The following is a 26,775-nucleotide window of genomic DNA, read 5'->3' on the forward strand; positions in this document are numbered from 1 at the left end:
TACAGGGCATGTGAGTGGTGTGGTTTGTTTACTTAAAACCCGTAATTGTGTGTTTGTTTTAGTCGGTTCGACTCTGTCCAAACTGCGAAACTTAGCACTCGAGCTAAATGCGCTAAAAGGGCGTGGCTTACGTCTGAGATTGACGTCCAGCTGTGATCAATTTCATACCGTCTGTCCAGTGTCGTAATCTGAAATCCATCGCACATATTCCCGCCACGAGTCGGCGACATGCGAGCTTACAATAACTTCCGCCCTGTCCGATTTATACGACGCTCGCTGGTCTCACGTATGCACATTTTTGCAGAACACATATGAAACGCTATCGTTGTGTGTAGTATCAAATTGAGTAATTTTGCCGAGAGCGAACATTATAATATGTAGCTGAAATAATATAACGTGGGCCTCCTCCCATGTTTTGAACCGACATGCTTGGCTAAAATTTGTTGAACAGTATTCAATGCTTTCCTATCATACTAATTTTTTCCCCGTTAAAGTTCACGATCAAGGCTCCACGTGATTTTTATTTTGTTTTTAAGTACCGCTAGACGACATGTGTTTGAATGGCATAGAGTAGACTTTTCCGCTCGGGGTCACTGACCCTGGTCTCGGAGGGATTGCGTAACATTTACTCTGTCTAAAACCGCTATGGCCACAATGTTGGTACTGTAGTACTACCAACGTGGTCTGGACGATACGCATTCTCCCCTCTTGCCTTGGCCATGCAGTGCTTTCGTACGTTTTGTTTTTTTTTTAATAAAATTTTTTCATCCCCCTATTGTGAGAAATGGACGTGCCCCAAGCGGAGATAACCCAGGGTTTATGAATTTGGTTTAATCAGTGACGAGGTCTGACGCATCGTTTCGTCACCTGTGCCGAGAGAGAGAGAACCTCAGGCTTCGGCGTGCGCATGTGTGTGTGTCGGGGAGGGGCAACGACCAGTTCTACCACGCTTTCAGACGATTTTACTCACTAAGACACAGACTGGAAACATAACGGGTTAGTCCAGTAACTCTTTCTTCCAAGCCTCCGCGAAAAACGGATTTTAAAAGCCGACCAGCCTAAGCACAGGCTTGCGAGGGGCGAAGAAAGGACGGACTGCCTGAGGAGTCGGTAACACGACCCGCACCGTGCGCTGACGACAGAACACGGAGACAGCAGTATTTACAGAAGACTGGAAGACGAAGTGACCTCCATTCCGCAGCCAACATGGGGAACAAACTCTCCTTCAGCCTGGGCGGAAGGAACAAGAAGAAAGATGACGGCGGCGTGCAAGTCGTGAGCGTCAAGCAGACGGGAGACACGGTGGTAAGTAAACTCCCGACCACTTTAAGCTCTAACATGTGTGTGATACATTAACGATTGGAGCCAAAGCTAACACAATTATACATTGTACAAGCGACACAAATGAAGCTGCAGCCCTCGGGCGCATGTAACATGAATCACTAGCTCTCAATAGAGCTCTGCCAACTGTTTCTGCTTACAACTTCTGTTTACACGCGAAAAGAGCTTATCGATGGACCTCACTGCTTTGGTATGTGGGGCAAAAACATGAGTACGAAGTCTGTATTTCGCATTATTGCGTTTGAAAGGCGTGTGTCGGCGGTGGCTGTTTTTTTGTTGCAGTACAAGCCCAGTCAGCTCAGCACGCAGTCGGACACGATTAACACACACAGGCCGTCGCGATCATGAAATATCTGGGTTAAACACGGTGATAAATTGCGTTTAAAGTTTGCTCGTTGGATCGTCGTGTAGTATGCAACTGGGTGAGGCATGGCCCAACGTATTTTCCATTTCCCGGTGGAGGGGGGCGATCATGTATAATCGATTTGGGAGGACAGGGGGCATCTTCTGAAGCGAACTTTGACACATCTCGACACACCCTATCCTAGCGAATCAGTTAAATGGTGCTCGAGAAGTAATAAAGTTAAATGTTGCGTCATACATGTTGTATTGATTATCATCTATTCCTTAAACGTTATCATTGAGAAGCAATTTGATAAGAAACGATTCTGACTCATGCGGTGTATGTGCATAGTTTTGGTATCATGACGAGTATGACAAATATTCATAAACGACATGCTCCAACAACGTGATCTGATCTGACATCGTCTGAACCTGCGACGACAAGCGTATTGAAATAAGAGTGGTGGCGTCTGTCATAAACTTCCGCTTATTCACAGAATAGCCTTGATACCAGACTTGTCACGGGGCAGTACTCTGTATAGAAAATTACCACACAACTGTGAAGCCTCACAGGTCTGACAGCTAGGCCGCCATGACATGCTTGGCCGCGAGAAAACAGGCTCACAGGGTCCTTGCCAAATAAGTCCGTCCGGAAAAGTAAAGTGGCACAAGTATAAAGACCGTTTCTTTTCTGTCTGCACGGTTCTATTCCCTGGTCACGTCACGTCTGAGCTTAGTCGAGTTGACTTACAGCAAGCTAGCAGAGCACAACGCGGTCTTTGTCGGAAATGGGGAGGGGTGGTAGTAGACAAGTCTTGTTTTTGAACCCACAACACCAGACCGAGTCAGCCATGTTTGACTGAACAATATCTCCACTTGAAAAAGTTCTCAATTGAACTGAAAGGTCACCCGCCCGGGCGGCTCTCGTCTGACAAAAAGAGTACTTCCACATAAACGTTTTGAAGAGTTTGTATAATGCCGACGAGAGATTATATGTGAAGTGTGTATATTTGCTGACAGAAACAGGTGTTATATTGCAGGCGCCTGTTTGAAATGTTTTGTGTTGCTTTTTGAGACAACTTTCAAATAATGAATAAATAGCCAGCTTAAGAACTTAAGCCCGGGATCGAATTCACGAAAATTACTAAATTCCCAACGGCCATTGTCAGAAATCACGTGGCGTTCTTTTTTGTGTGATTGAAAAGATTCATGATGAAATGCGTGTACCAACATTTAGCTTCAACTTGCCATATGATGCATCACTCGCTTGTTTTGAACGACAACGGGGTTCTTTTATTGACAGGACGAAGTGAAATATCCCTGCGTATGAGTTGGAGTTGGGTACATGGTCGGCCCTTTTTCAAGTTTTTGTGTCGTTTTTTTTTGTTGATTTTTGCTCTCTCTCCATCCCGATCTATCGCTAGCCTGACGAATCGCGCTCCTAGTGGCCAGCCGGTCCTGTAACCGCCATCCCCCTAGACCGGTCAGTAACCTCCGGCCGAGAGCTTGTGTAAATACAGGCTAGATCTATCGCCAGATCTTGAGAGCTGTTCCCAGCAAATGGCTACTAAAAAGCTAGTCTTTGTTTGGATGATTTGATAAATCGATGTTACTACATCTCTCACCTGAGGCTAGCGACCTACATGTGGATAATTGTTAACGGGTGCGTTGTGACCTAACCTCTTTCAGAGGGGTGGCAATTATCTAGGTCAAGACGACATTTAGGCGTGCATAAAAACGTGCTGCGCTTGTTGACACATCATCTCCAAGCAGATGTTGGGAGGGTGAAGTCATAACGCGTAACGTTATATGACTGCTTGGCTTTTCTGCAAGAAATAGATATTTTGTAGGCAAATTAAGATTATATTCTCTGACAGTTTCGATGTAGCATACGTTGATATCTATGTCAAAAAAAATCAATAAACACGCGCAGATGGCGCCATATTTAGGTCGTCTTACGTGATTTGATCTCATTAGATTGCTATAGCTCAACCAATGTCCCCAAACGATTTTACCGCAAGAAATCGATGTAGTCTCGTCTGATCGAATCAACCCCAAACTTGTCTGACATGATATGTGACATGATCTGGACTGTTCCATTTCTACAAGTCGGAAGGGGTTGTTTTAGCCGTAAGCGCCCCTACCCCTATCATGTTTCGTAACTAGTCACTTGTGTACAGCTTGTATGAATTGTGATGTCAGCTCCCAATCATTTTATACATTTGTTACTCCGTTAAACGTCATCTTAATTGTCTCCAAACTTCCTGACCTTGTTACAAAATACTCCAACATCCCGCACTGTTTGAATGGAGTATCCTCAAGTCATCGACCCCATACCTGAAGGTATCAGTTGATGCAATAGTTGTTTACTTGACAGAACTAGGTCGTCCCCAAGATTGTCGACGTATCAGTGTCCAAATCGGACGCTAGTTTCATTCAAACGCATTTTTTGTGTGTTTCTTGAATATATATGCATGAATGGAAACAACAATAGCCAGACAATTTGTAGTATTTCATGCCGGATATACTGTATCTGCAAGGTAAGGAACATCGGATATGGCCCGTATCCCCGTTGGACAGATAACATATTTTTGCCGCCTTATCTGCACCTGGCCCTGCAGACGATATTTGCTTGGGGACACACCACAAATTATCTTGGTGGGGTGGGTGGAGAAAACCATGTAACACTGATAGATAACGAACAATTCACGGTGAACACCATTTTTACACGTCATAGCACATTCATGCCACTAAACTATTCACTTTTCACTGTACACCACCTTCCCCATGCATTGCATTGGTGTTTAAGTTCGTTTCATAGGTAGATATACGAAAGAAAGGGTAGGTAAAAACGTCGAATTGTATCACGATGAAACCTCATTGATATCAGCAATGAAATTATTCCCCTTTCTTCTTTTAAATATTAAATTTAGACCTAATCTCCCTCCCACCAAGCTCTGTCCTATACAGTAATTCGTCTGTCTGTTGTTCACATCTGACATCCGTTGATACGATTAGATCCCCCTGGTATCCTGCCGTTATCAGTCGGATGTATCTTGCCTGAATGTGCATGTTCTCACGTACGATGACGTAGCCGTCCCATAATGCTCTATAGAAGTAGGTCAACAGACGGGTTATTTCAGGAGGATAATTAGGGAGGAGGGGTCGATTTCCAAAGTTAATTACCCCTGTCCATTCTGTTTCCACAGTTGTTACCATTTGGATGATGATGACAAGTTTCCCGCCCAAATTCGGCTGACGAAATCGTTTTTTAATGCTGTGTGAAGAACATTTGCTTAATTCCCGACAGCGGACAGTGCCTTGAAATATGGGACGACAGTATTGGGTCAGGGTCAGCCTTCTTACGAGTCTTGTATACCGAGCAAAATATTTACATACACGCTGGTGGGGGTGGACGTCAGGTAGTCTCCAAGCAGACCTACGGGTTGGCAAAGACCGTATCCAACAGGCAGAAGGAGTTTTTATAGCCAACCCAAGTCTCATAGCCAACCCAAGGTCTGCCACAACTCAAACAGGGCGGAGCATTTCTATTCAATGAAGGCGTCGCTGCCCCTCCTCGTGGTAATGTTAACAGCCGTACGAATGTCCGGGGTACTAATCTTTTTATGACCGATTTCTGGGAAAAGCCCAGTTACCCTCGCACGTCCCAGTGGGAGGTTCGCGCCTTGTAAGTTCTCACAATAATACAGTGTTTCCTTCACCCATGTCACCCATTGATGATGTTTGAGGCATCATCAGAACCATTCTTACAAAAACACAAAAACATTCGTAGGGAACGTTTACTGTTTCAGGTTCAAGCCAACACTCGGACCGCCCCCCACCCACCCCCTTGCATGTAACGTCAGTTGCAAGCGGCACGTGCCGTCGGAGTTAAACCTTATAAGCTAAACCTTTCTTTTGCGAAACAAAACACGCCACGAAGTAAATTATACTCTAGATATTGCTATAAAAACTCCTTCTGCAAGTGGGATACGGTCTTTTCAGCCGTTGGGTCTCAGTTGGAGACTAGACAGGCCGCCCTGGCGCCGCCCTGCACGCCCGGGCGGGCGGAGAGTAATCAACTCATAAACACAAGCAGTTTGAATAGGTAACAATTAGATGTTAATAGCCTTTGTTCAGACCGACTTGTGGCAGACCTTGGGTTGGCTATGAGACTTGGGTTGGCTATAAAAACTCCTTCTGCCTGTTGGATACGGTCTTTGCCAACCCGTAGGTCTGCTTGGAGACTAGACGTCAGGGGCCTTGTAGTGGTTGGAAACATTCCCAAACTTCATCATGTCATGATTTGAAATTAGATAAAACAGCCAAACAGGTGTCACAATTACAACAACATAAATGTAACACTTTTGTGCCAGTGTGCGACAGAAAAAACATGTCTATTACGAAGAAATTGAATTTCGTCTCAGTCATGTATTTGAAATGATTATTTGGACTATTCCATTCATAGCGATACCACTTTGTGTATTATGTTTTTGAAATAAAATGCATTGACTCCAATAGCTTGATAAATCGCAGCATACTCGTTCGACGTGATAAAACAAGCATAAGTAGTGAAATTATGACATGAAGGCCATATATAATGAAATGAAAACATAATTTATATGAATTATTAATGACACAAATACCACATGAAAGAGACAAGTATGCGTAACAATATTTGATCTTCCGCAACTTGTAACTGTTTCGACTTGCGTCTACCTTTATAGCAACCCAGACAAAAACCTGGACTGGCAGGACATATTATAATGTATGATAACCAGAAAATACATATAAACAAGATAGATATATATACCAGCATTTACACAACCACCTTCCATCGTATGTTTCTTCGTGTTGTTGACAGAAGACAGCTACCCTCTGAAATTACCGGGCGGCCGTATTTTTTTGAACCACTAGATTAGACAACCCCATATCCCCCACCTCTGTCAAAACCTAGAAATGCAAAATAAAAACATAAAAATGCAAACTATTTGTTGGCCACTCTTTCATTGGTCGATCGTTAAATCGCCGTGCTATCATTGGTTGGATTGCTAATTGTGATGGACAGGACATGATCGGTCCGTAGAGAACCCGCACACCTGCCTCGCCTGTCAGATCTTTTCAGGACGGAACCCATGTTTACACATAGGCGGTACATGACGTGTGCCTAAACAATGTCTCATCTGGCTTGACCTGTATTAGCTCAGTTGTTGGGGCTAAGCCTAGCAAAGCCTATCGTATAACTCCATTTTCCCAAGGCCCAGTAGCTACGATTTTTGAGATGGGTGGTCTAGTCTAGTGCCGAGTTCAAAAATTCCTTTGTTGGATAATATATCTAGCCACGGGTAGGAACATAACTGTTCGTACCGCTAGTTAGACATGGTATCTAAAATACAATTATTACTCATTTATCCCCCCCCCCTTAGTCCATTTGATAAAAAAAGTCATCTACCCCCATAAGTTTGTTAGATGGACTAGCCGAAACACAGTCTGTAGAACCAGCTTGCACCTGCTTCCTTCTCCGCTTCTGTCTAGACAGACCGTTATAACCAAGGATGCTCGTTATAACAGTACACTAATACTTAAGCTTATCACTTTGTAAAAATGTGAGTTTGTCAGAACATAAAACACAACCAAAAGATCGATATAAGGTGAAATATTCATGTAGAAAATTGAAATTTCTGGGTAGCCTGAATCTGTTACCTATCCTTACTAACTCTTTTGTAAAAGCAAAGTAGCATGTGCGCTACATGTCACCAAGGAGGTAAGAAATGTGTGTCACATGGCACGTTTTCAAGATTGACAATCATGTATTAGAAGAGTCCCCTAGCGACAATTATCAGAACAGCTGCTATAATCGAAGTGTGGCTGTAGACGTAGTGCTCCGCTAAAATAATCTTGTCACGGATATCTTTTAGTCTTAAACAAGTTTTAACTGTAATTTCCAACACAAGAAATTGGACTTACCCAAATTTTGAGAATGATGTCTACCAACACAGATGAACTTTCAAGCTAAGATATCTTTTAGTCTTTAAAATCAAGACTGTGACCATGAACTAGACATGACTCCACTTGTTGTTGTGCCAACTCTGAGAGGAGGTCATATCTGTTTGAGAGCTGGCGCGTAGTGCCAAGAACATCGCAACTCTCAGCATTGCTATCGATATTTTCGTCTGAAAGGGACATGGGTGAGACATGTTGGCGACCCTGGTCACGAAACTGGGTGTCAGAAGAGCCCATAGATTGACAGCGTTGGCTAGAGACGGTTATAAAAGTTTTTGCATGTTACATCTGTCTGATGAACTTGTTCAACGTGGCTTGCAAGTCTCCATAAATCAGTGTGGTTTTGTTCATTATATTTGGGAGTGTATTTTGCATAAACCTTGTCTGAACACACGGTGTCGTACGTTTGTCGTGGCGTTATTATGTTAGCCTGAGTACCAGCCTCCGTAGTGACCGCTGGCTCAATTCTTGCCCCTTAATAATCCGTGGTTAGCAAGCGACAAGAATTGAGCCAGCGGTCACTACAAATGCTGGTACTCAGGCTATTATTATGTACCTCCAGATAAACATAATGAAATATCCGAAACGCCATCATGTACGTGGAGACCATTTTACTTGGACAGTATTGTTTCCTTCTTTGTTATGTTTAGCCATAAGTATGGCTCAACATATTGTTTTCTCTCATGTTTCTTCTCCTGTCAAATCTTCAAATCGATTCATCTCTGTCATTTTTTGACCAAATGACCTGAAATTTGGTACAGAGGTAATGTAGGCAAAAACCAATGTACGTTCTTTTCCTTTTTTTGATATTGACCTTGAAAGTGATTTTATTGAGGTTTTTAGGCTATTTTTAGCATATCTTGGCCTCCTGCGCCCTTGTATTTCAACCGAATGACCTGAAATTTGCTGTATATGTGGCTTGAACAAATATTTAAAGGACTACATTCCCATTTTTGGCATACATATATTCAAAACGATTTATTTTGGGCTTTCTTGACAATATTTGCCACTTCTGTCACTTTCAATACTACATATGACCTACAGGTCATTGACCCCGAGTGCCTTGCACCTGGCCAAGCTTGAAGTTTGCTTACGAGGAGGAAAGACCGGACATAAACATTTAACGTGATTATCGGGAAAACACCATGTTCCCTTAAACTCAGTGGTTAAATTGCAGTTTAGGAAATTTTATAACAGAAAACAAGTTAAATCAATGATTTTGTGAATGTTTATTCTAGCATTAGTTATTCCAGATATTTTCAAACTCCAAATTCTTCAACACAACACGGGAGATCGTTTCTCCTCAGACTGGCGCGACACTCCTGTCAAAATTGATTGATGATCTCTCTCTGCCGCTGACTTCATACATGATCAAAGGCGGGTGGTAGGCGGTGCCTTCCTACATGTCCTACGTACGGGCGTATGGATCGTAGAATTCGGCAAAAAAGGAATGATTAGGCCAGTAGAGTCAGTCCCCGGTAAGGTCAATGATTCGCCCCTTTGCGCTAGCTTGCAACGTTAAATGAATGTACCCTCTGGTGGCCAAACTTCACTGACAAACTTTCTCCCTATTATCATCATGAGCTTGCGTTAGTCTGGTACTAGTGACTATTATGTGCCGGGAATGTTTATCTATCGCACGCCTTGGAAGGAAGTTCAACCATGATAAATGGTCGGCCGTTGCGAAAATTTGGAATCCCATGCTGTTGATTTTTGTGATTGAATCTGTAAGAAAATATATTTTCATGTCGTTCATGTTTTTGGGACGGACGCCGGGACGGGGTGAATTTTTTCTATCATTTTCGTCCCGTTAGTAATGCAAATCGAATCGTGTTGCACAAGAGGCAAAACACTAAAAACGTGGGTCTTGTGGAGTGTTTTGGAGCGGGAAAATGCCGGATATTAGCGGTGCCGAACAGTGTACATCGTCGCGCGCGGGTGACGCTCCGTCAAAACAAATCCGCTGGTGGTCTAGCGCGGCCACCGAAAATAGGCAGAAACACACAGGAGGACTTAGCACCTTCGTTTATGAGGGCAATTGTGAAAATCTTTTGTTACAAATTGTTCGAACATTGAAACATTTGGATAGATGGTTTGAAACTGTTCTAAATAAAGAGATTTTTGTGTAGTTACGTTCGAAATGTTTCCAACGTATGTGAAATGAGTTCAAACATGTTATAAGTTTCAATTCTAATTGTTTGAACACTTTAGAACTGTTGTGACTTAGACATTCTTTTAATCAAAATAGTTCAAACATATTACAAATATTATATTAAAACCCTCTCGGTGACTTTGAATTGACCCAAATATGTTGTTTTTGGTCATTTCCTTCGTCTCCTGTCAAATCTTCATATGTATACTATGGAAAACTTCATTCTTCCCTGGGGCTGATCTTTTTTAATTCAATTTTGAACTGCGTTGATTATGCGCAAGAGTGTAATTTTCAGCGGATATTTTTCGACTGGTTTACATGGAAATGGCACGGAATATCCCATTCTTGCAAGGGGAGGATTCTTTAATTATTTCTTTCAATTTTGAGCTGGAATGATTATGAAAAAGTCCATTCTTTAGCAGAAGTGTTAATCAATTAGTGGATATGGTTGTGGACTGGTCCATATTGTGTTGAGGTGCTACTTGAAGACTCAGTTTTGGACTGGGGTGATTCATTTTTTTAGTGCAAGTATTTTAGAATGGTCCATTGTTATTTGGGGAGAGTCCATTTTTTGCATGGCGAGGAGTATGGCTAAACATGCTGTATTTGCTCGCAAATGTTGCCTTTCTAGTTTTTGTTTTGTTTTCTTTTTGTCATTGCGCAACGCTATAATGGAAGAGCCAACATTCCAACGCCTGTATCCTATATGGTATATAGCTGCTCTGTTGCGACCAGACCCCTATCCTGTATCTGACAGCCTTGTTTGTGCCTTATACACACAGAACGCTATCTCCTTGTTTAGATGGGGCGTGCCTCGTATGCGTTCCCTGTTTGCCAAACAACTATTTGTGGCTTGCGAACTGTTGTCGTAAACAACTCTTGTGTCAACTGTTTTCATCTGTAGTAAACAAGTCTGAGGGAAGAACCTAGATCTATAGCGTTTTTTACGTTCTCAAAAATACTCGACTTTTACTCAATTTGAGCCATGTGTATGGTGTTATGTTAGTGCTAGTCATATGGTTTGTATTCCGAACATACTATGTTATGACGGAGAGTAACTGATGATGATAATTGGTTGGAAATAAGGCCATAGTCTGTGATCTTGTTGCATGTCCAGGCGTTTAACTTGTCGGTGTGAATCTGGATATGTGACACAATTCACGGTTCAAATAACAACAAGAAGGAAAACACCACCTACGTAATCAGAAATTTAGAATTGTCGTTTTCACCAAAGTTTTGTATACAACGAAATCTTACAGGGAGGCTGGCTCATGTCCAACGGTGGTGATTTTGCCCTGCATGGTACGCCCCCTCCTCCCTCCCGTTTTATTATGACAAGTTCTCTACGCAAACACACACAAGCAAAGCAAAAATAGAATGTACACTAGCTGTAAGCTCGTCCAACAGGTGTTGATACGGCATTCGTTACCAGCACACATTCACCAACAACTGTACAGTACGTGCTCCTGTATCTATGCCCGTGCCAGCGCCTGGGATGCGCGGCTAGCTACAGCGACAGTAGGTGGCACCCTCTTGCACACGTGTACACACATACACGCAACACTTATGTGACGAAGTATACTGAGAACATTGCCATACAGAGGTCAGAAGAAATGTTGAAACCGCGGAAGCTATCTGAGACGGACAGGAAGGCTGTGGGGGAGACTCTGCACATACTAATGCCCTTAGTCGCATCAAACCCCTAAAGCCGAACACTATATCCTGATCTGAGCGCGATGGAATGACATCTATGTACCACAGCTTCCTCGGGAGTTGATGAGTGGCTATATGGCCGATTTCCAACGGGAACAGAGCCAAGCATTCCTTTACAGTCAGTGGCACCAAATATCAAGTGTACACCACCACTTCCCCTCACACCCCACTGTGTGCAGCTGAAAAACCGGATAATCGTTACCGTCTCTTCCAAACGTGCCCGTGTTTCAGTGCTCAAGTACCGTGGGTAGAAAAGGCAGGCGTTTTTGCAGAGTTGCTTATCGCATAGGATCATCGGTCGGCATGCGGCTATAGCTAAACTGGACCCCTCCCTGCCCCATGAGAGTTAGCCAAGACTATGGCCAAATTTAGCAAAGACGTAATGCAGTAAGACTATGGAAAATGATTCAAGGTCAGTATGATGGTATCTGTAAAACTCACCACGGATATCTGTTCTCCAAAAGGGAAATTGTAGCGGATAATAATAAAACTTCTACACAACTTTCTGACAATAAACTTCATGTCACGTGAAGCATATTTATACTGGAGACAGGATAGTGATCACGTTATTTTCGGTCTTTCTTGGTCCAATTTCTTTCTGAACTCCAAGATGGAGTGTGTTTGATGTTCAACGGAAGGAAAAGTTGTCATTTTTCAAAGTTCCGGTTCTCTTCTGACAGAAAAAAAACTGAAATCAAATCAAATAAGGGACATCTCAATTTGGAACGCGACATTGAATAACTGCAGTTGTATCCCCGTTATGCTACACTTTAGAGTATCACTTCCTTTACACCTCGTGCATGGCGTCTTCGCAGCTAAATGTAGACATATATAATACACTAATCCCCTGTAAACCTAGTGTCATGTATACATCAACGCTATTCAGTTTAATCCACACACGACACATACCTTGCTGACAGCTATGTTGACAGACGTTTTCACAACCTAGACCTTGGACGAGAACGGACGACCTTATCCAAACCCTAGGCCTCAAGCCTGAAATGTCAATGTTGATCCTAAAAGAAACGCCAAGACGAAATGTTGGGATTTCCTTTAAGTACAATGTATCTCTTAGTTCAACCCTCAAGACGACATGGAATGCTGTTTATTCTCCCCCTGGCCTGTAGGAAGTGCTTTGAGTCCAACAGTACAATATTCGCAGTTATCCAGGCATATCTTACAACGTTTTATTTTCTGTCGTTTTATTGGAGGTATTTGCGGAATTTTGATGTGCATGTCATCGTAGATAAGATAGCGCTTAAATGGTTCTCTAAGCTGACATACTACCCTTTTACGGTAGTACCAAGTAGATGTTCTTTGTATCCTTCATCTTCTCTTTCGTCCGTTGTTGTGCATGTTTGAGTTCAGTGTCGCACATCTAATTGGAGATTTACTCAACGGACGTTTATAACAGAACTACACGTTAATTTCGCTAGTAAGGGCCCGATCACAGTCGTCGTACGATCGTCGTACGAATGCAAACTGAGAGGATTCTCGCGATAGTCTTGTGTATGCCGTACATGTATACGACATCCAGCTGTCTTGTCGGGAAAGAAAACGCTGTCGTAGATCCTTGTTGGCGGTTAAGTCACAGCCTGCTTGAGAATTCTGCGACATCAAAATCGTACGACGGCCTGCGGCTACGTCCAATGTGACCGCGCGGGTTATAAGGGGGCGTGGTTTCACTTCTGTCCCTCGTTCTTTTTACCCAAGGTGAAGGTCACGTTGTAAGTTTTACTGCTACGAGGGGGATTTAATACACGTGAAACCAAAGCAATGAATGAAGCCTTCCGCGCACGCGTGACCTCACGTACCTACTCGTGTGTTTGGTTAACACTGTAACGGCATGTTTTACTCGTCTTGGTACTCGTCTTCAGGCAGTCTGTGTACGTGAATCTCCGCTTGATTGTTGAAAATCTCAAGGGGAGGGGGGCTGGTCTATGAAGTATGATGACAAAGCTTGAATTTACCAACGTTTCATAGAATGGACATTGACAAATGTTCGATCGGGCTGTCGCCCATTCCTGAACTGCCTGGGACCCTGTGTTGTTGACGAGGCCAGAATGATGTACATGTTTGTTTCGCGCTAACGTCGCATGTCGGGAAAGTGAAATGACGTTATGATTTTTGTAGAGCGAAAATGCACCGGTGATGTCAATATGATAACAACAATCTAAATACGCCGCTAAAAATGTACGTCACTATTTTTCACGATTTATTGATCCGCTTTGAAACCTGACCAACACGTTGTCATGCTCTGTCACTAAACCCTTACCCAAAGTCGAGAAAGCTCTGAATGTATACGTAGTCTGCATTTTGAAGAGGGTGCGTTCTAGTAACTCGACATTGAGGAGGATTTAAATCCTGTCACTTGGTACAGGGTTAGTCAAGAATGTGAAGGAGATGGGAGTGTTGGATGTTGGAGGAGTTGGGCGCGGGGATACCATCCCTTGTATAAAATCTGCCTTGTCATATGACGTAAAAAGGATATAGAGTATAGGTTGCGATCACGTATAGCCAACGGTTAACCAACAAGGTTTTCTTGAAAAATTTTCACAGTTCACCTGTTCTGAATAGAACAGATAAGCTTTGTTCCAATGTCTTGTGTTATTCCTTAAGACCAGCATTACAGTCTTACAATGTTCCATGAACACACATACGTAGTTGATCTGGCCCGTTAAGGCCACCTCAGGCCACATGATTGGAGCGAGCAGTGACGTGGTTGGTTATTTGGAGTCCTTGAGGCGAAGTCCTCGCAGCTAGCTACTTATGCAGAGAGAGCTCCCAGTGTTAGCTCAGAGTGGACAAGTGCCCAGCGCCGAGAAGACATCTGGGATTTTTCATATCATATCATTCTGTTTATCTCTTTGCGGATTTCTGAAGACAATAGTAGCATCATGAGCACGAAGGTAGGTTTTTTTTCTTGCTCGATGGCTTTATTTCTTTCCTTTTCTTAAACAGTGGTCTCGCCACCGACGACGACCGCCAGCATATTTGCTGTAGGGCGGTGGTTAGGCAAAAATCCGCCGTACAGCAGACTTGCCTGTATTTGTACGGTCCATTTCGCCTCAGCCTTAACGGTAACGCAATGAGTCGCGTTCAGCTTTTACAGTCCCTGCTATATCATTACACACAGGTCTGTAATCTGTTTAATCCATTTTGTGTTCGAAGTACACAAATGACATTTAAATGTCGTAGGTTCATACCCATCCGAATGGGTCTCGATGTTCTCAGCTGAGTGCGCACGATAAATGCTACTTTTTAAAAGATAATTTCACAACTTATTAGATACCTAACCCCGGGTGCATGTACTGTCAGTTTGCAAGCATAGTGAAATTTTAGATTGCTGCGGTTTTACGGTGGGGAAATACTCCGTCGAAGGATGTTTTGTATGGTTGTAAGAGATAACAAAGCACGCTGTATAAGGCTCTGTGGGGCCAGGGTCGTCCAAAGCCTAAGGCGGAACGTGAGACTAACGACGTCAAACTTTTGACTTCAGCAAGACGGGTTCGAACTGGTCAGAACTGGTCAGAACTGCTACAACAAGTTTTCTAACATACCCCATCTTACCCCCTCCCCTTCCCTCCAGTCGGTGCACGTCTAGCGACATATCTGACTCCGGTGAACGTTTATCTATATCCTACTGAAGCGGTGCCACACCACGTCGAAAAACACTCCAGTAGCCCTTTACAGGCTTCTAGTATTTGTAGGGTCCGCGTTATCGACATCTATGGTCCTCTGGGCGCAGACCAAAACATTTCCTCACGTTCGTACGTCTAGGAGTGTCTTGGGACAGAAAACATGCGTCACGGGCCCACTGCTGAAATCCCGCGGCCTCGGTGTTTTCTTCCAGTGTTAAGCGGTACAGTGTTTTCCCCTCCCCTTAGTTTCCATAAGACTAGCTAAGTCAACTGAGGGAAATAGAACGTGATCACCACAAGATTGGTCCATCACAAAGCCGGCCTTGTTCTCATGAGTACCCGATCATACGGGAACCAAAGCACCACACCCTCCTCTCTCCATTGGCAGACCAGCAAAATATACTCCAGGTTTACATATCAAGACGCTATCATGTGACATGATCGAGAAAGACATGACGTCATCACACTATGTTCTTCATCGCCTCCCATTTTGACAATAAGATAACATTATCCCATACCGTTCATTCAAGTGCGAAAATTTGACAGGGGGCGTGTAAAGAGAGTGAAAGCAGTACAAAAGCTACAGTTTTGTCTAATTGCTTCCGATCAAGCCTATGGCTATTTGATCGTTTGGGTGAAATTGGGCATTGTGAGAATAGCCGCCAGCAGCATGTGATGTGGGCAAGGGTAGGTTTTGTCATAATCAATCTTAGTGGAACCGAGGTCATCAGTGTCGTCTCACGTTTGGTGTGCGGGCACATCATGGGAGCTTGATGTATGCAATATTCATATGTACTTTTTTTATGGATAGTCAGTATGATAAAGTTGATGAGTTTAAGTTTCTCTTAAATCTGTTCTGGAGTTATGGTTGCTGAAAATGCTCCAAGAAAAATTACACTTGGCCATTTTTCTTCAACCATCTAAGCAATAGATTTACTACTACTGTGTATAGTCCAAGCGAAAACGCTATAGAATATATCATTATTAACGTCTATCTGACTGTGTCGCTACAGGCAGATGCCACGCCAGCAGAGAACGGAGATGTGGGGACAGCAGAGCCCGTGGCGGTGAAAGATGCTGCTCCAGCGGAGGCGAAGGAGGAAGCGGCGGCGGAGCCTGCAGCAGACAAGCCGGCTGAAGGTAGGACAGTCTAGCACGCTTGTTGTAATACATTTAGAGGCAAATAGGTTATAGTGAAGATTACTGAGGCACGTTTAAGATGATCTGTTGTGTATAAGAAGATGAGGTGTTCTCCAGTCAGCTGCATAACATGTATGTATGTGCACAGCTACACAATGCACTCAGGTGTGTGATCCCCAGAGGCATCACTCTTAAGGTGTGTCCAACTTCTTTAAGAACAATTGACGTATCTGTTCTCTACCACACACCTGGTCACAACAGAGCACTGAACTCAGGAAGTCGCGCCGTGATCATGCTTAGTACTATTTGCAGTCTTGTGATCGAGCGATGGACAATGAGTTGAGCAAATCTGCAAATGTGAGCGTTTTAGTCGAGAACAAAAGAAGTAGGCAGACAGCCCGTCGGAAATCCCCTCATTTGGTCGCCGCTGGACGATGATTTATCACACGGCCTGTGTGGAGAACACTAAGCTGGATATAGCTCGGTACGTGTTGTTTGGAGCGGTGCCAGTCAGATGTGTCTTAGACGGGTGGACTCACAAGTTGCATACAGAGTAAAGTCTGTCTGTCGACATACGTGTGTGCCGCATGAACAGTTATACCCTTGCCTGTATTACTGAACCCAGCACAGCATTGAGGCACAGGCAAACGTCAACACGGTACCAACATGATGTAATATGTTCCCGCCCCCACCGCCACCCCCCTCATCTTTATATAGTCCGTCCAAGGTCCCCTGTGTCCCAACAACTGGCACAGCAGAGTCGTCCTCATAGGGGTACGGCCTTGCCCTGGTCCTAAGGCAACGCCGCTAGGTCCACGTTTTGAATACTTCGCAAATTACTGGCATGTTCTTGACCTCCCTGGATCGTCACCTAATGCATATGAGAGTCATGAATACATCTGAAACGCACCACCCTCCCCAAAAAGCATAAGCCACAGAATGTTGCCCGCGCAAACTATGAACAGCAGGTTCCAACGTAGATTGATAGGAAACCGCTCGCTATGTTTGGCACTCGCGGAAAACGTTAACAATTTGACTTTCTTTATCATTCATCAACACAAGATTCATCTGCCGCCATCTCTCGCCATCTCTTGAAATAGAAATCTTACAAAGTACAGCCATCGACGAATGTACTCTCTTCGAATTGTCGTATTTCCGGCCGATTTGTTTTGTGTTCGTTCCGCAGTTTGGCAAGACATCATTGATATCTCGCTTATTTAGTTTCGCACGCCAAGAAAAGGCTACAACTAGTTAGATGATTGTTGATTTTGTGAATCCGAGTAATTCGGCCGCCTCAGCCTCCACTGAAATTATAAAAACAAACAACGCTAAGCCTGCTGATCCCCGACGTTGTGCCGTGTGCTAACATTAGTATTCCGCTGTAAATATGGATGTCTAAGAGCGGAAAAGGCACGTCCAACATCAACAGTATCTGCCTCTGTTATTTTGGAAAGTTGCCCTAGTTTTTCTTATCTTCATAGAATGGCTTTATGCGTGATAAACGTATGAAAGGACGTAACAATCAACACAACTTTCGGGTGTTATCTACTATTTGACACACCCGCGTCAATCCCTAAAGATATATGGAGAACATTTTATCTCTTATCCGACGAAAATACACAGTAAATAGCTGGAATTCGGCCGGGCTTTGAAGAATGACAGAGAGCGATGTCGCCAGATTACGTGTTCAGATTACAACCTTGGACGTGACCCCATCGCGACCCGGCAGTGTGGTTCGAACCTGAGGCAATTTATTACATGGACGTTTCCTTGTTTTCTTTTAACAATTTTTGCATGAAGACGAGTGCACCAAATTTCATCATCATCGCATGGATGTGTAAGACGTTTGCAAATCTATTATCTTATCACCGAACCATGGTGTCAAGTTTAATTTCCTCGTTTGACACTTTGCCAACCATACACAGACGTGTGCGCAGTGGTTCAAAGTAAGAGATTAGTAGGAGCCTGGTCAAATTCGTCGCGCGATCGTCGTACGATTATAAACTGGTGGCATTCTTGGATAAGTCGTGCATGTGTCGTAGAAAATTCAGCTGGCTTCTTACCGAAAAGGCCGTCTCAGATCCTGACTGTCGGTATTTGGTTCTGCCACAGCCTGCTTGAACATCCTACAAAATCGCACAACTTACGACCAACGTGACAGCACCGTAAAGATACTGCAGTAAACAAAATTGAAAATACCTCTGTCTTAATCTTGAAAATTATCCAATATTTCAAAAAGAATGAACGTAATTTTCAGGTCTCAATTTAACTTGACATATTTCTTTTTTTCTATCAGCAGCAGCTGAGGCCCCCAAGGAAGCAGCTGCAGATGCACCTGCAGCACCTGTTGAGGTACTCATAATTGGTTACATGGTTTCTTTCTATATGTTGTAATTGGGTTTCTGTAAGTCATGTGGAAATTACTGTAAGAAAATCTAATCACGACAGGTCTGAATCGCCATTCACATAATGCTTACTTCTAAACCACATCTTTCAACGGCAGTGATATTTGTCTTTAATATCATTGACATTTGGTCATTTTGCAATCCGTTGATGTATTGATGGACAAATGATAGAACCAGCTTTCTTTTAGCCTTGCTGCATGTGACATCGACAGTATCAAAGGCATGCATGCATTAGCAGAGAATGCTCTAATGACAGTACGGCCTGAGCTTGCTTGCCGTGGCATGCTTCTTTTCGGCGCTGATGTCGCCTTGCTTGCTGGAGATAGAGGAGGGAGCCTTTGTATGCTGCATGATGTAAGCAAGAACGTCACCACTAGAGAGATACGCTCCGGACGACTGCCTGCATGATTCGCTAGATGTAGAAATCCGCCCGACTGCTACAGCCGCTTGCAGTGTGGTGTGAGCTTCCACAAAGAGGTTCGTGGCTTGGTACGTGAGTGATAGAAGGTAGTGTCACCTTTCCATCGGGCATTGGTACCTCAGTTCCAAGCATGATAAGTTCGTCACTTCACCCCCACTCAAACGAACACATTCCCTCGGTTCTCAGCGTGCGTGAGTGAAATCAAATACACATGTGTCCACTGTAGACCACCTCTAGTTACCTTCGAAGCCGCAAATGATTACCAAATGCGTGTGGCATGCTTCGTAGTTGGAGCCTCCGTAGTGAACGCCAGACTGCAGTTGCTGCATGCTTACGGTAGGTGGAGGGACCGAACACAGTCTCTTGCTGACCGGTGAATGCAAAAATATTGAATCCACAGAACGGTGACGCTGAGCAACAAAATAATGAAGCGGAAGAGAAAACGGCAGACTCGAAACCAGAGTCTGTTGTTGAGAACGAAGTTGCGGAGAAAGCCGAATCGGCTGAGACGCCGGCTACGCCGGAAGAACCAATGACAAATGCACAAGAGGAGGAAAAGTGTGAGGCAGCTGTAGAAGAGGCCAGTCCAGCTGAGCCACCTGCTGAGACACCTGCTCCAGTTGAAACTGATAAACAGGTGCACTAATAGTTGTGTGTGCAGCTACGCTTGTACAAAGCTTTTGTAAATGTGACGCTTGTCTGATCACCTCCTTTTTCCTCTTCCTGCTTTCTCATGTCATGCACCATATGTCCACCATTTCCGTGCCATGTTATGCAAACCGTACCATCTACTAGTCTTTGTCTCTTTTGTGTTAATCTGTGTATCTACTTGAAAGTGGACGACTAACAAGGAATTGTGATATTCATCGTTCAAAACGAACTCCCCCGTTTGATTTTCTGCTTGATTCTCATCAGTGATTAAACTCACCAAATCTATATTTGCATCAAGCCGTCCAGCCAAACGAATTATGCATTAAGATATTACGCTTTTCGGTGGTATTTTAACTTCGCATGAATCACCTTTATAACTAATGATTTTCTGTTAACAATTGTCAAAAAACAAGAAGTCAAAGGAATGGCGGACATGGATGTACTATGAATGCAATGACTCAAACCTTAAGCTGAGCGGTGTTGCTGCAAGGTTTACTGCTGTTGATAATTGATCTCGATTTCGTGAGTTCAGTGTGTTTTTGTCAACTAACTACAAAACTATATATCCAATATATGTTTTGTTGCTTAACGTGCTCCCTTCCTGCCTTACACTCTGTTGGCAACTACCATCCAGCCTGCCTACTATCCAACGATCTACTCCATGTAACATGTCATGTTTGCGTAATCCCGTTCTACCATCTACCCTACCTGTCTAACCTTGCTGCAGGAGGAGAAGTCAGAGTTAGAACAAAAGGAGGCGGAACCTCCAGAGGCCGCGACAGAGGAACAACAAACCTCTACTGAACCTGCAACGGAAATTGTTGCAGCAGAGGAAAGTCAGGGATCGGACGAGGCCGTCACGGTAGCGACTACAGCAGAGGTTGTTGAAGTGGCACAGGAAGTGTCTGCTGAACCACCTGTTGAGGCTGCTGCCCCAGAGGATGTTGTTGTCGAGGAAAAGGCAGCACCTGTTGAAGCGGAGGCAGAGAAAAGTACAGAGGAGGCTGCTGTGGAGGAACAGCAAACGCCTGAACCAGCTGTCGAGGCTGTAGCAGCAGAGGTTGTCGAAGAGGCACAACAAGTTTCTGCTGAACCAGCAGTGGAGACGAGTGCGGCAGAGGTGGCTGTTGAGGAAGTCCAAAAGGATGCTGAGCCCGAAGCGGAGACAGGCACAGCGGCGGTCGTCGCAGACGCACAGGAAGCTGAGCCAGCTGTCGAGGTCGCAACAACAGTTGTTGAAGAGGTCCAACAGGTTTGTGCTGAACCAGGAGTCGAGACAAGTGCTGAAGTGACTGTTGACCAGGAAGCCTCGACACCTACTGAAGCGGAGGCCGAAACAAGTAAAGACGTTCCCGCTGAACCCGAGGCGGAGGCAAGTACAAACGCCGTTGTTGCGGAGGAACAGCAATCGTCGGCTGAATCAGCTGCCGAGGCCGATTCAGCAGGGGCTAGTGAAGAAACACAGCAAGCGTCTGCTGAACCAGCAGAGGAGACAAGCTCAGCAAAGTCTGTTGTAGAGGACGAGCCGAAACCCGAGGCTGAACCCCAGGCGGAGAAACAGCAAGCGTCTGCCGAATCAGTAACCGAGGCGGTTGCAACAGAGGCAGGTGAAGAAACACAGCAAACGACTGCTGAACCAGCAGATGAGACAAGCTCATCAGCGCCTGTTGTGGAGGGCGAGCAGAAACCCGCTGAACCCACAGAGGCAAGTACAGACGCCGTTGTTGCGGAGGAACAGCAATCGTCTACAGACCCAGCTGTCGAAGCGGAGGCTGCTGAAGAGACAAAGCCAGAGGCTGCTGGATCTACAGTGGAGGAAAGTGCAGAGGAGGTTGTAGTTGTAGAGGAAGTACAAGCGTCTGCAGAAACAGTGGTAGAGGCCTGTACAACTGAGGCTGTTGTGGAGGTACAGCAGACAGTGTCTGCCGAACCAGAGGCTGCTGTGGCAGAGGAAGTCCAAACATCTGCTGAGCCCGAGGCTGAAACTGGTCCAGAGGTGGCTGCCGGAGACGCGCCAGAACAGAAAGAAGATATCACACCCCCCGAACCCACTTCGGAAACACAAGACACTGTCACTTCCCCTGACCCTGTTCCCGCAACGTCACAACCCGCTGAACCCTCTGAACCTAGCCCAGATAACCAGGTGGGACACGGTGCGGGGGATCGTAGTTTTGTTCAGGTTTTAGATAGTTACACATTGCAGTTGGCTCAGTTGTAGTGGTCTAGATTATAGATATGTGAATAACATAGAACAGGTTAGCTGACGCAACTGCAATGGTCTAAATTTTGATCACGACTACGCACAGATCAGTGACTAACGACGAACATACCTTATCACGTTACGTAGTCACGTTAAAAACGTCATCACTGATTATTCATATTTCAACGTTTTATTTGTCATGTCATGGACGTGGACTGTCTAATCTCAAATGTAACGTTGTATTAGACTGAGTACAACACGGAGGCGTTAGGTCGCCAAGGTTGTCAAACCACTCCAGCTGACATAAACCTTTCGTTTAAAGGAGCAGAAAGTAGAGGCGGCTCCTCCGGTAGAGGCTCCACCAGCAGAGGAGAAAGCGGCGGAGGAGGCACCAGCAGAGGCGGCACCAGCAGAGGCGGCACCGGCAGAAGCGGCGCCGGCAGAGGAGGCACCGGCAGAGGTAGTACCTGCAGAGGCGGCACCAACAGAAGCGGCACCTGCAGAGGCAGCGCCGGCGGCAGAGGATAAAGCAACGGAGGAGGCACCGGTAGAGGCAACACCAACAGAAGCGGCACCAGCAGAGGCGGCACCTGCCGAGACTGCGCCAGCAGAGACAGCACCTGTAGAAGAAAAGCAAGCAGAGGAGGCACCACCTGCAGAAACACCCACCGAGGAAGCACCTGTAGAGGCAGCGCCAGCAGAGCCAGCACAGGCGGTGGAAGCAGCGCCAGTTGAAGCAGCACCAGTTGAAGCGGCGCCTACAGAGGCAACCCCAGCTGAGGAGACAGCAGCACCAGTAGAAGAGAAAGCAGCAGATGCTGAAGAACCAGCAGCTCCTACGGAGGTAACGCGTCCTTTCCCTATTACTTATACAACAATAATCAACATTCAAGGAAGACTGTTACACAACAATTTTATATAAACGCCAACTGCTTCACAGCACTGTTATAGCCCTGTTTTGATAGCACTATGATAGCCCTGCTTTACCTCCATGGTGGCATTGATTTTTTTTCTCTTCTCCTCACAGGAATCACCTGCTTCAGAAGAAGCACCTGCAGAGACTCCGACAGAAGCTCCAGTGGAGCCAAAAGAAGACGCTCCAGCCGAGGCAGCTGCAGCAGAGCCGCCAGCAGACGCACAAGAACCTGCGGCAGAGCCGGCTGCAGAAACACCTGCGGAAGAGAAAGCTCCAGAGGCACCAGTTGAATTAGCTCCAGCAGAGGCACCTGCAGAGACATCAGCTGAAGCACCTGCCGAGGAAGCCGCAGAGAAGCCAGCAGAGGAGACGCCAGCAGAAGAGACACCTGCAGAGACACCAGCAGCTGAGACGCCGGCAGACAAGCCAGCAGAAGAGACGCCCGCAGAACCAACTTCAGAATCACCAGCAGAAGCGCCGGCAGAACCTGCACAACAGGTAATGCTGCTGCACGAAATTCCCATAGAAAAATTCTAACAAAAGTTAATTAATCCTATGAGTTAATGAAGTAATTAAATGAAGAAAAAAATGTCATTAAGTTTCTCCGTGACAACTGCTGTATCTTAGTAACTATTGCTGCAGTATCTTTCACCATGGTAAGCACTAAACTATGTATTCTATTCTGGTTATACATGTAACGTTACATAATTCAATGTTGAGGGCTCCTCGAGTTTTTGTAAACCCTACCTGCCACGCATATGATTATAAAACACTGTTTTGGTTTATCATTTGCAGGAGGCTGAACCAGAACCAGCAGAGCCCGGTGCTGTACAGAAGGCAGAATAAGACCGTGAGTGTCGCTATGCACCCCAAATTGTGCACCTACATTTGATTTGTGATTGCAGTACAGAGTGTACAGCATATCCCTGACATTCAAGTGTCAGGAAAACCATAATGTATTACTTGTTTAAATTGAAAAATGTTGAAAGATAAATATAAAAACTTGATATTTAAGCTTTGGGGTAGGAATGTTTGTATTTAGATTTTGCTGATATTCTACTCATTTTTTTTCTCGTGCACCTAGCTTTCAGTGCACCTGTTCCTCAAAATAAATAACATGACAACTTCAGAATCCAACAGATTTGTAGATCCTATGAACTTGAAATGCTGCCGCGGATAAAATCAGTTTTGAGAGAATGTTGTCTGCTCAAAATGGGTTAATAACCTATTGTATATTTTTCTACAGGAAAGACAGTGAAAACAGTTGAAGTTTGTGAAGGGAGAGAGAAGAGATGTGAGCCAAGAAGGAAAGCTGCTATTTTTAGGATAAAAATGGCAACAACTAAACAACGAAAAGTGCATTCCTACCTATAACTAGGAGGGGGATGGGGATGACGTGAAAGAAACGGAGGGTGAAACTTTGTCGATATTTTGTCAATACTGGAAGACGTGAAAGCTGCTGTTTTGTACTTTTGTACGCCAGGATACATTGAATATTGTCTTCAACATACCAGGGGTACTTCTTTGTACTTTCGATTTGTGTTTTTTTTTAAACAAGAAATATTTCATACGATTCACCGTAAACTCAATTAGGGTTCACGCAAGTAGTAGTGGTAAAGAACGATTGCTTCCTTCTTTATGTGAAATGGCCAACGAATATGGATTTCTAGTATGTGTCTTAATGTAGCAAAGAAGAATATCGGTGTCCATGTTACATGTATTCAAATAAAAATGAATAACAATGCCAACTAATGATATCCTTCGATAATGTACCTTTTTAGAAGACTTTGTGACATCCAGTGCGTAATTTTGCCTTATACAATAGATTATAGATTCAAAGGAGAAAGTAATTGTAAAACACTAAAGAACAGAAGGGACATATATGGCATTTGACAGCCATTTGGAGATGTTTCCTTTAGGGGCGTCATAGAGGCTACCTGTACATAAGCATCTTGCAGGTGGATGTTTCTCTGATATAAGTAGGTGTAACATTCTATAGTCAGCGTATGGGAGAATACGTAACATGTTTGTACTTTTTACGAAGTAGACTATTCTAAAGATCCCCTAACAAATGCGTAACAGTGGACTATCATATCAAATAGTGGACTGTAGCCTCTTCTTACCGAATCCTCATACCAAGTTTTCTTTGTAAATTGAAATTATAGTAAATCTCCACAATGAAGCTCTTAAAAGTTACAACATGTATCGACTGTGCCCTGGGTTTACAATGAGCCTTTCGCAAAATATTGTTAAGTGTTTTGCCATATCGCATTGCTGGGACCCAAAAGTTCCGAAATGGATGGAAAATGATTTGTGATCTTTCTGTGATCAAATGTATAACCCGTGTGATAAGGTGAATGTATCGGTTACTGCCAGGGGTATACATTGTTAGGCCCTTTGTGTGAGTTACTTGTATATCTTGTCTTTGTATAACTAAGTGATCAACCTGAATAGGGTAATAAACTAGTGGTTATCATTGCTTCTGAAATCTACTGTTCGTGTGTCTTATCAATGTAGATTATGAAAGGGGGTCTGCCGGGAAACATGGTGATTTGTACTTTGGAGAAAAGTCTGATCACCAGTAGTTTTGGAACGCTCACCTTGTTCAGTGTATATGTCACCTATACTCGGGGCAAACCAAGTGCAAATGTTATAGAGGGGGCTTAGTGACTTGTAGGTCCTTTCCTCGCCGTGTTTCAATACCCATTCCCTGTTAGATTTACAGTGAATAGTTCACTCTTCAACACTGTCATTTGTTTGAATGTAAGGATGACCAGCACAGGACAGCATATGAAACTCAATTCAATTGGAATGAAGGCTTGTGTGCACTCACCCATATATCAACAGAATCTTTTAAATTAAATGACATTGTAACATCTTTAAAAAAATATTTTATCACTTTTTTAACCTTGACCTTATCTAAGATAGTGACATAACCGAGTTATAAAGTAAAGTAAAGTAGTAGTTTGACGTTGTGTATTTTTGATAATAATTCCAAAGCTGATAACAACGGTATTGATATTCCCCACTGACAAATTGATGATCAAAGGTAATCTTTTAGAGAGAAAAAAAAATCATGCGACAGAGATAGATATAGGTGTTCTATGAAACTTTTCGTGGTTGATCTAAATTGGTAAAGGGAAACTAGAATCACCACCAAACACCCATTGGTTCAAGTCAAGGAGTATGCTAGAGCACAATTTATATTGCGCAGTTCAAGATATAGAGAACATTTTGGGTAAAGGCATTAAATGTTTTGACTTAACAATTTTTTGTCTGTGCCTGTTGTTGGTAGTTGTAAGATATGGTTACACTTGTGGCACTATAGCACTCATTGTTTGATTTAGATTTACATTATTGAAAGAAACAAGGCTGCATTCAGAGATCACAAATCTCCACCAAACAGTTCCCCCCATATCGTTCCTCATATCTGTCACCTAATCCATTGTGTCACACAGACGCACGCACAGACACACACACGCGCGCGCGCATATACATTGGGCACATGTACATTCGGCACACATACATGGGGCACGTATACATTGGGCACACATGCATTAGGAACATACACTTGCACACGCGCACTTACACACCCGAAGATAGATGAAATGCTAGCATTGACTCTCTTGAAGCACCTCCGTGTAAGATAGCCTAGGTGCCAGACGCCAGGCTGTGCAAATGAACTACTAGTATTCCCCCCTTTCATCTCTAGTACAACATCTACCCCCATACCAACTTCCAGGTCATTTGGCTTTCATATAATTGCACAGCGACCCAAAATATACACTTCCCACTCTCCCCCATGTAACATGCCAGGTCATTTGGCCCAAAAATGAAATGAAAGAGTGGA

At 44.1% G+C, this 26,775-nt stretch overlaps 1 protein-coding gene across 4 annotated transcripts; it reads left to right on the top strand.

The window, feature by feature from the left end:
* Nucleotides 1–753: 753 nt before the first annotated feature.
* Nucleotides 754–25,413, top strand: LOC136432798 (fibrous sheath CABYR-binding protein-like). 4 transcript variants are annotated; one of them, XM_066424300.1, is made up of 9 exons: nt 754–1,305; nt 16,206–16,332; nt 18,635–18,684; nt 19,559–19,795; nt 20,537–21,952; nt 22,332–22,853; nt 23,037–23,423; nt 23,721–23,775; nt 24,172–25,413. In XM_066424300.1, the coding sequence occupies exons 1-8, from the start codon at nt 1,207–1,209 to the stop codon at nt 23,769–23,771; spliced, it is 2,889 nt and encodes a 962-aa protein (XP_066280397.1). In that variant the 5' UTR covers nt 754–1,206; the 3' UTR covers nt 23,772–23,775; nt 24,172–25,413. The 4 variants fall into 4 exon arrangements, with proteins under 4 accessions (XP_066280397.1, XP_066280395.1, XP_066280396.1 ...); XM_066424298.1 differs by having other exon boundaries at nt 755–1,305; nt 18,629–18,684; XM_066424299.1 differs by having other exon boundaries at nt 755–1,305; nt 18,632–18,684.
* Nucleotides 25,414–26,775: the final 1,362 nt, after the last annotated feature.

The sequence above is a fragment of the Branchiostoma lanceolatum genome, chromosome 4 (assembly GCF_035083965.1).
Source record: "Branchiostoma lanceolatum isolate klBraLanc5 chromosome 4, klBraLanc5.hap2, whole genome shotgun sequence".
Taxonomy (NCBI): Eukaryota; Metazoa; Chordata; class Leptocardii; order Amphioxiformes; family Branchiostomatidae; genus Branchiostoma; species Branchiostoma lanceolatum.

Bases quoted from the DNA above. Each gene is read 5' to 3' on its own strand.
- LOC136432798 (XM_066424298.1), top strand. From the start codon at position 1,207: ATGGGGAACAAACTCTCCTTCAGCCTGGGCGGAAGGAACAAGAAGAAA. The intron at 1,306-16,205 runs GTAAGTAAACTC...GTGTCGCTACAG, and splicing joins AGCAGACGGGAGACACGGTG to GCAGATGCCACGCCAGCAGA. The intron at 21,953-22,331 runs GTGGGACACGGT...TTTCGTTTAAAG, and splicing joins AACCTAGCCCAGATAACCAG to GAGCAGAAAGTAGAGGCGGC.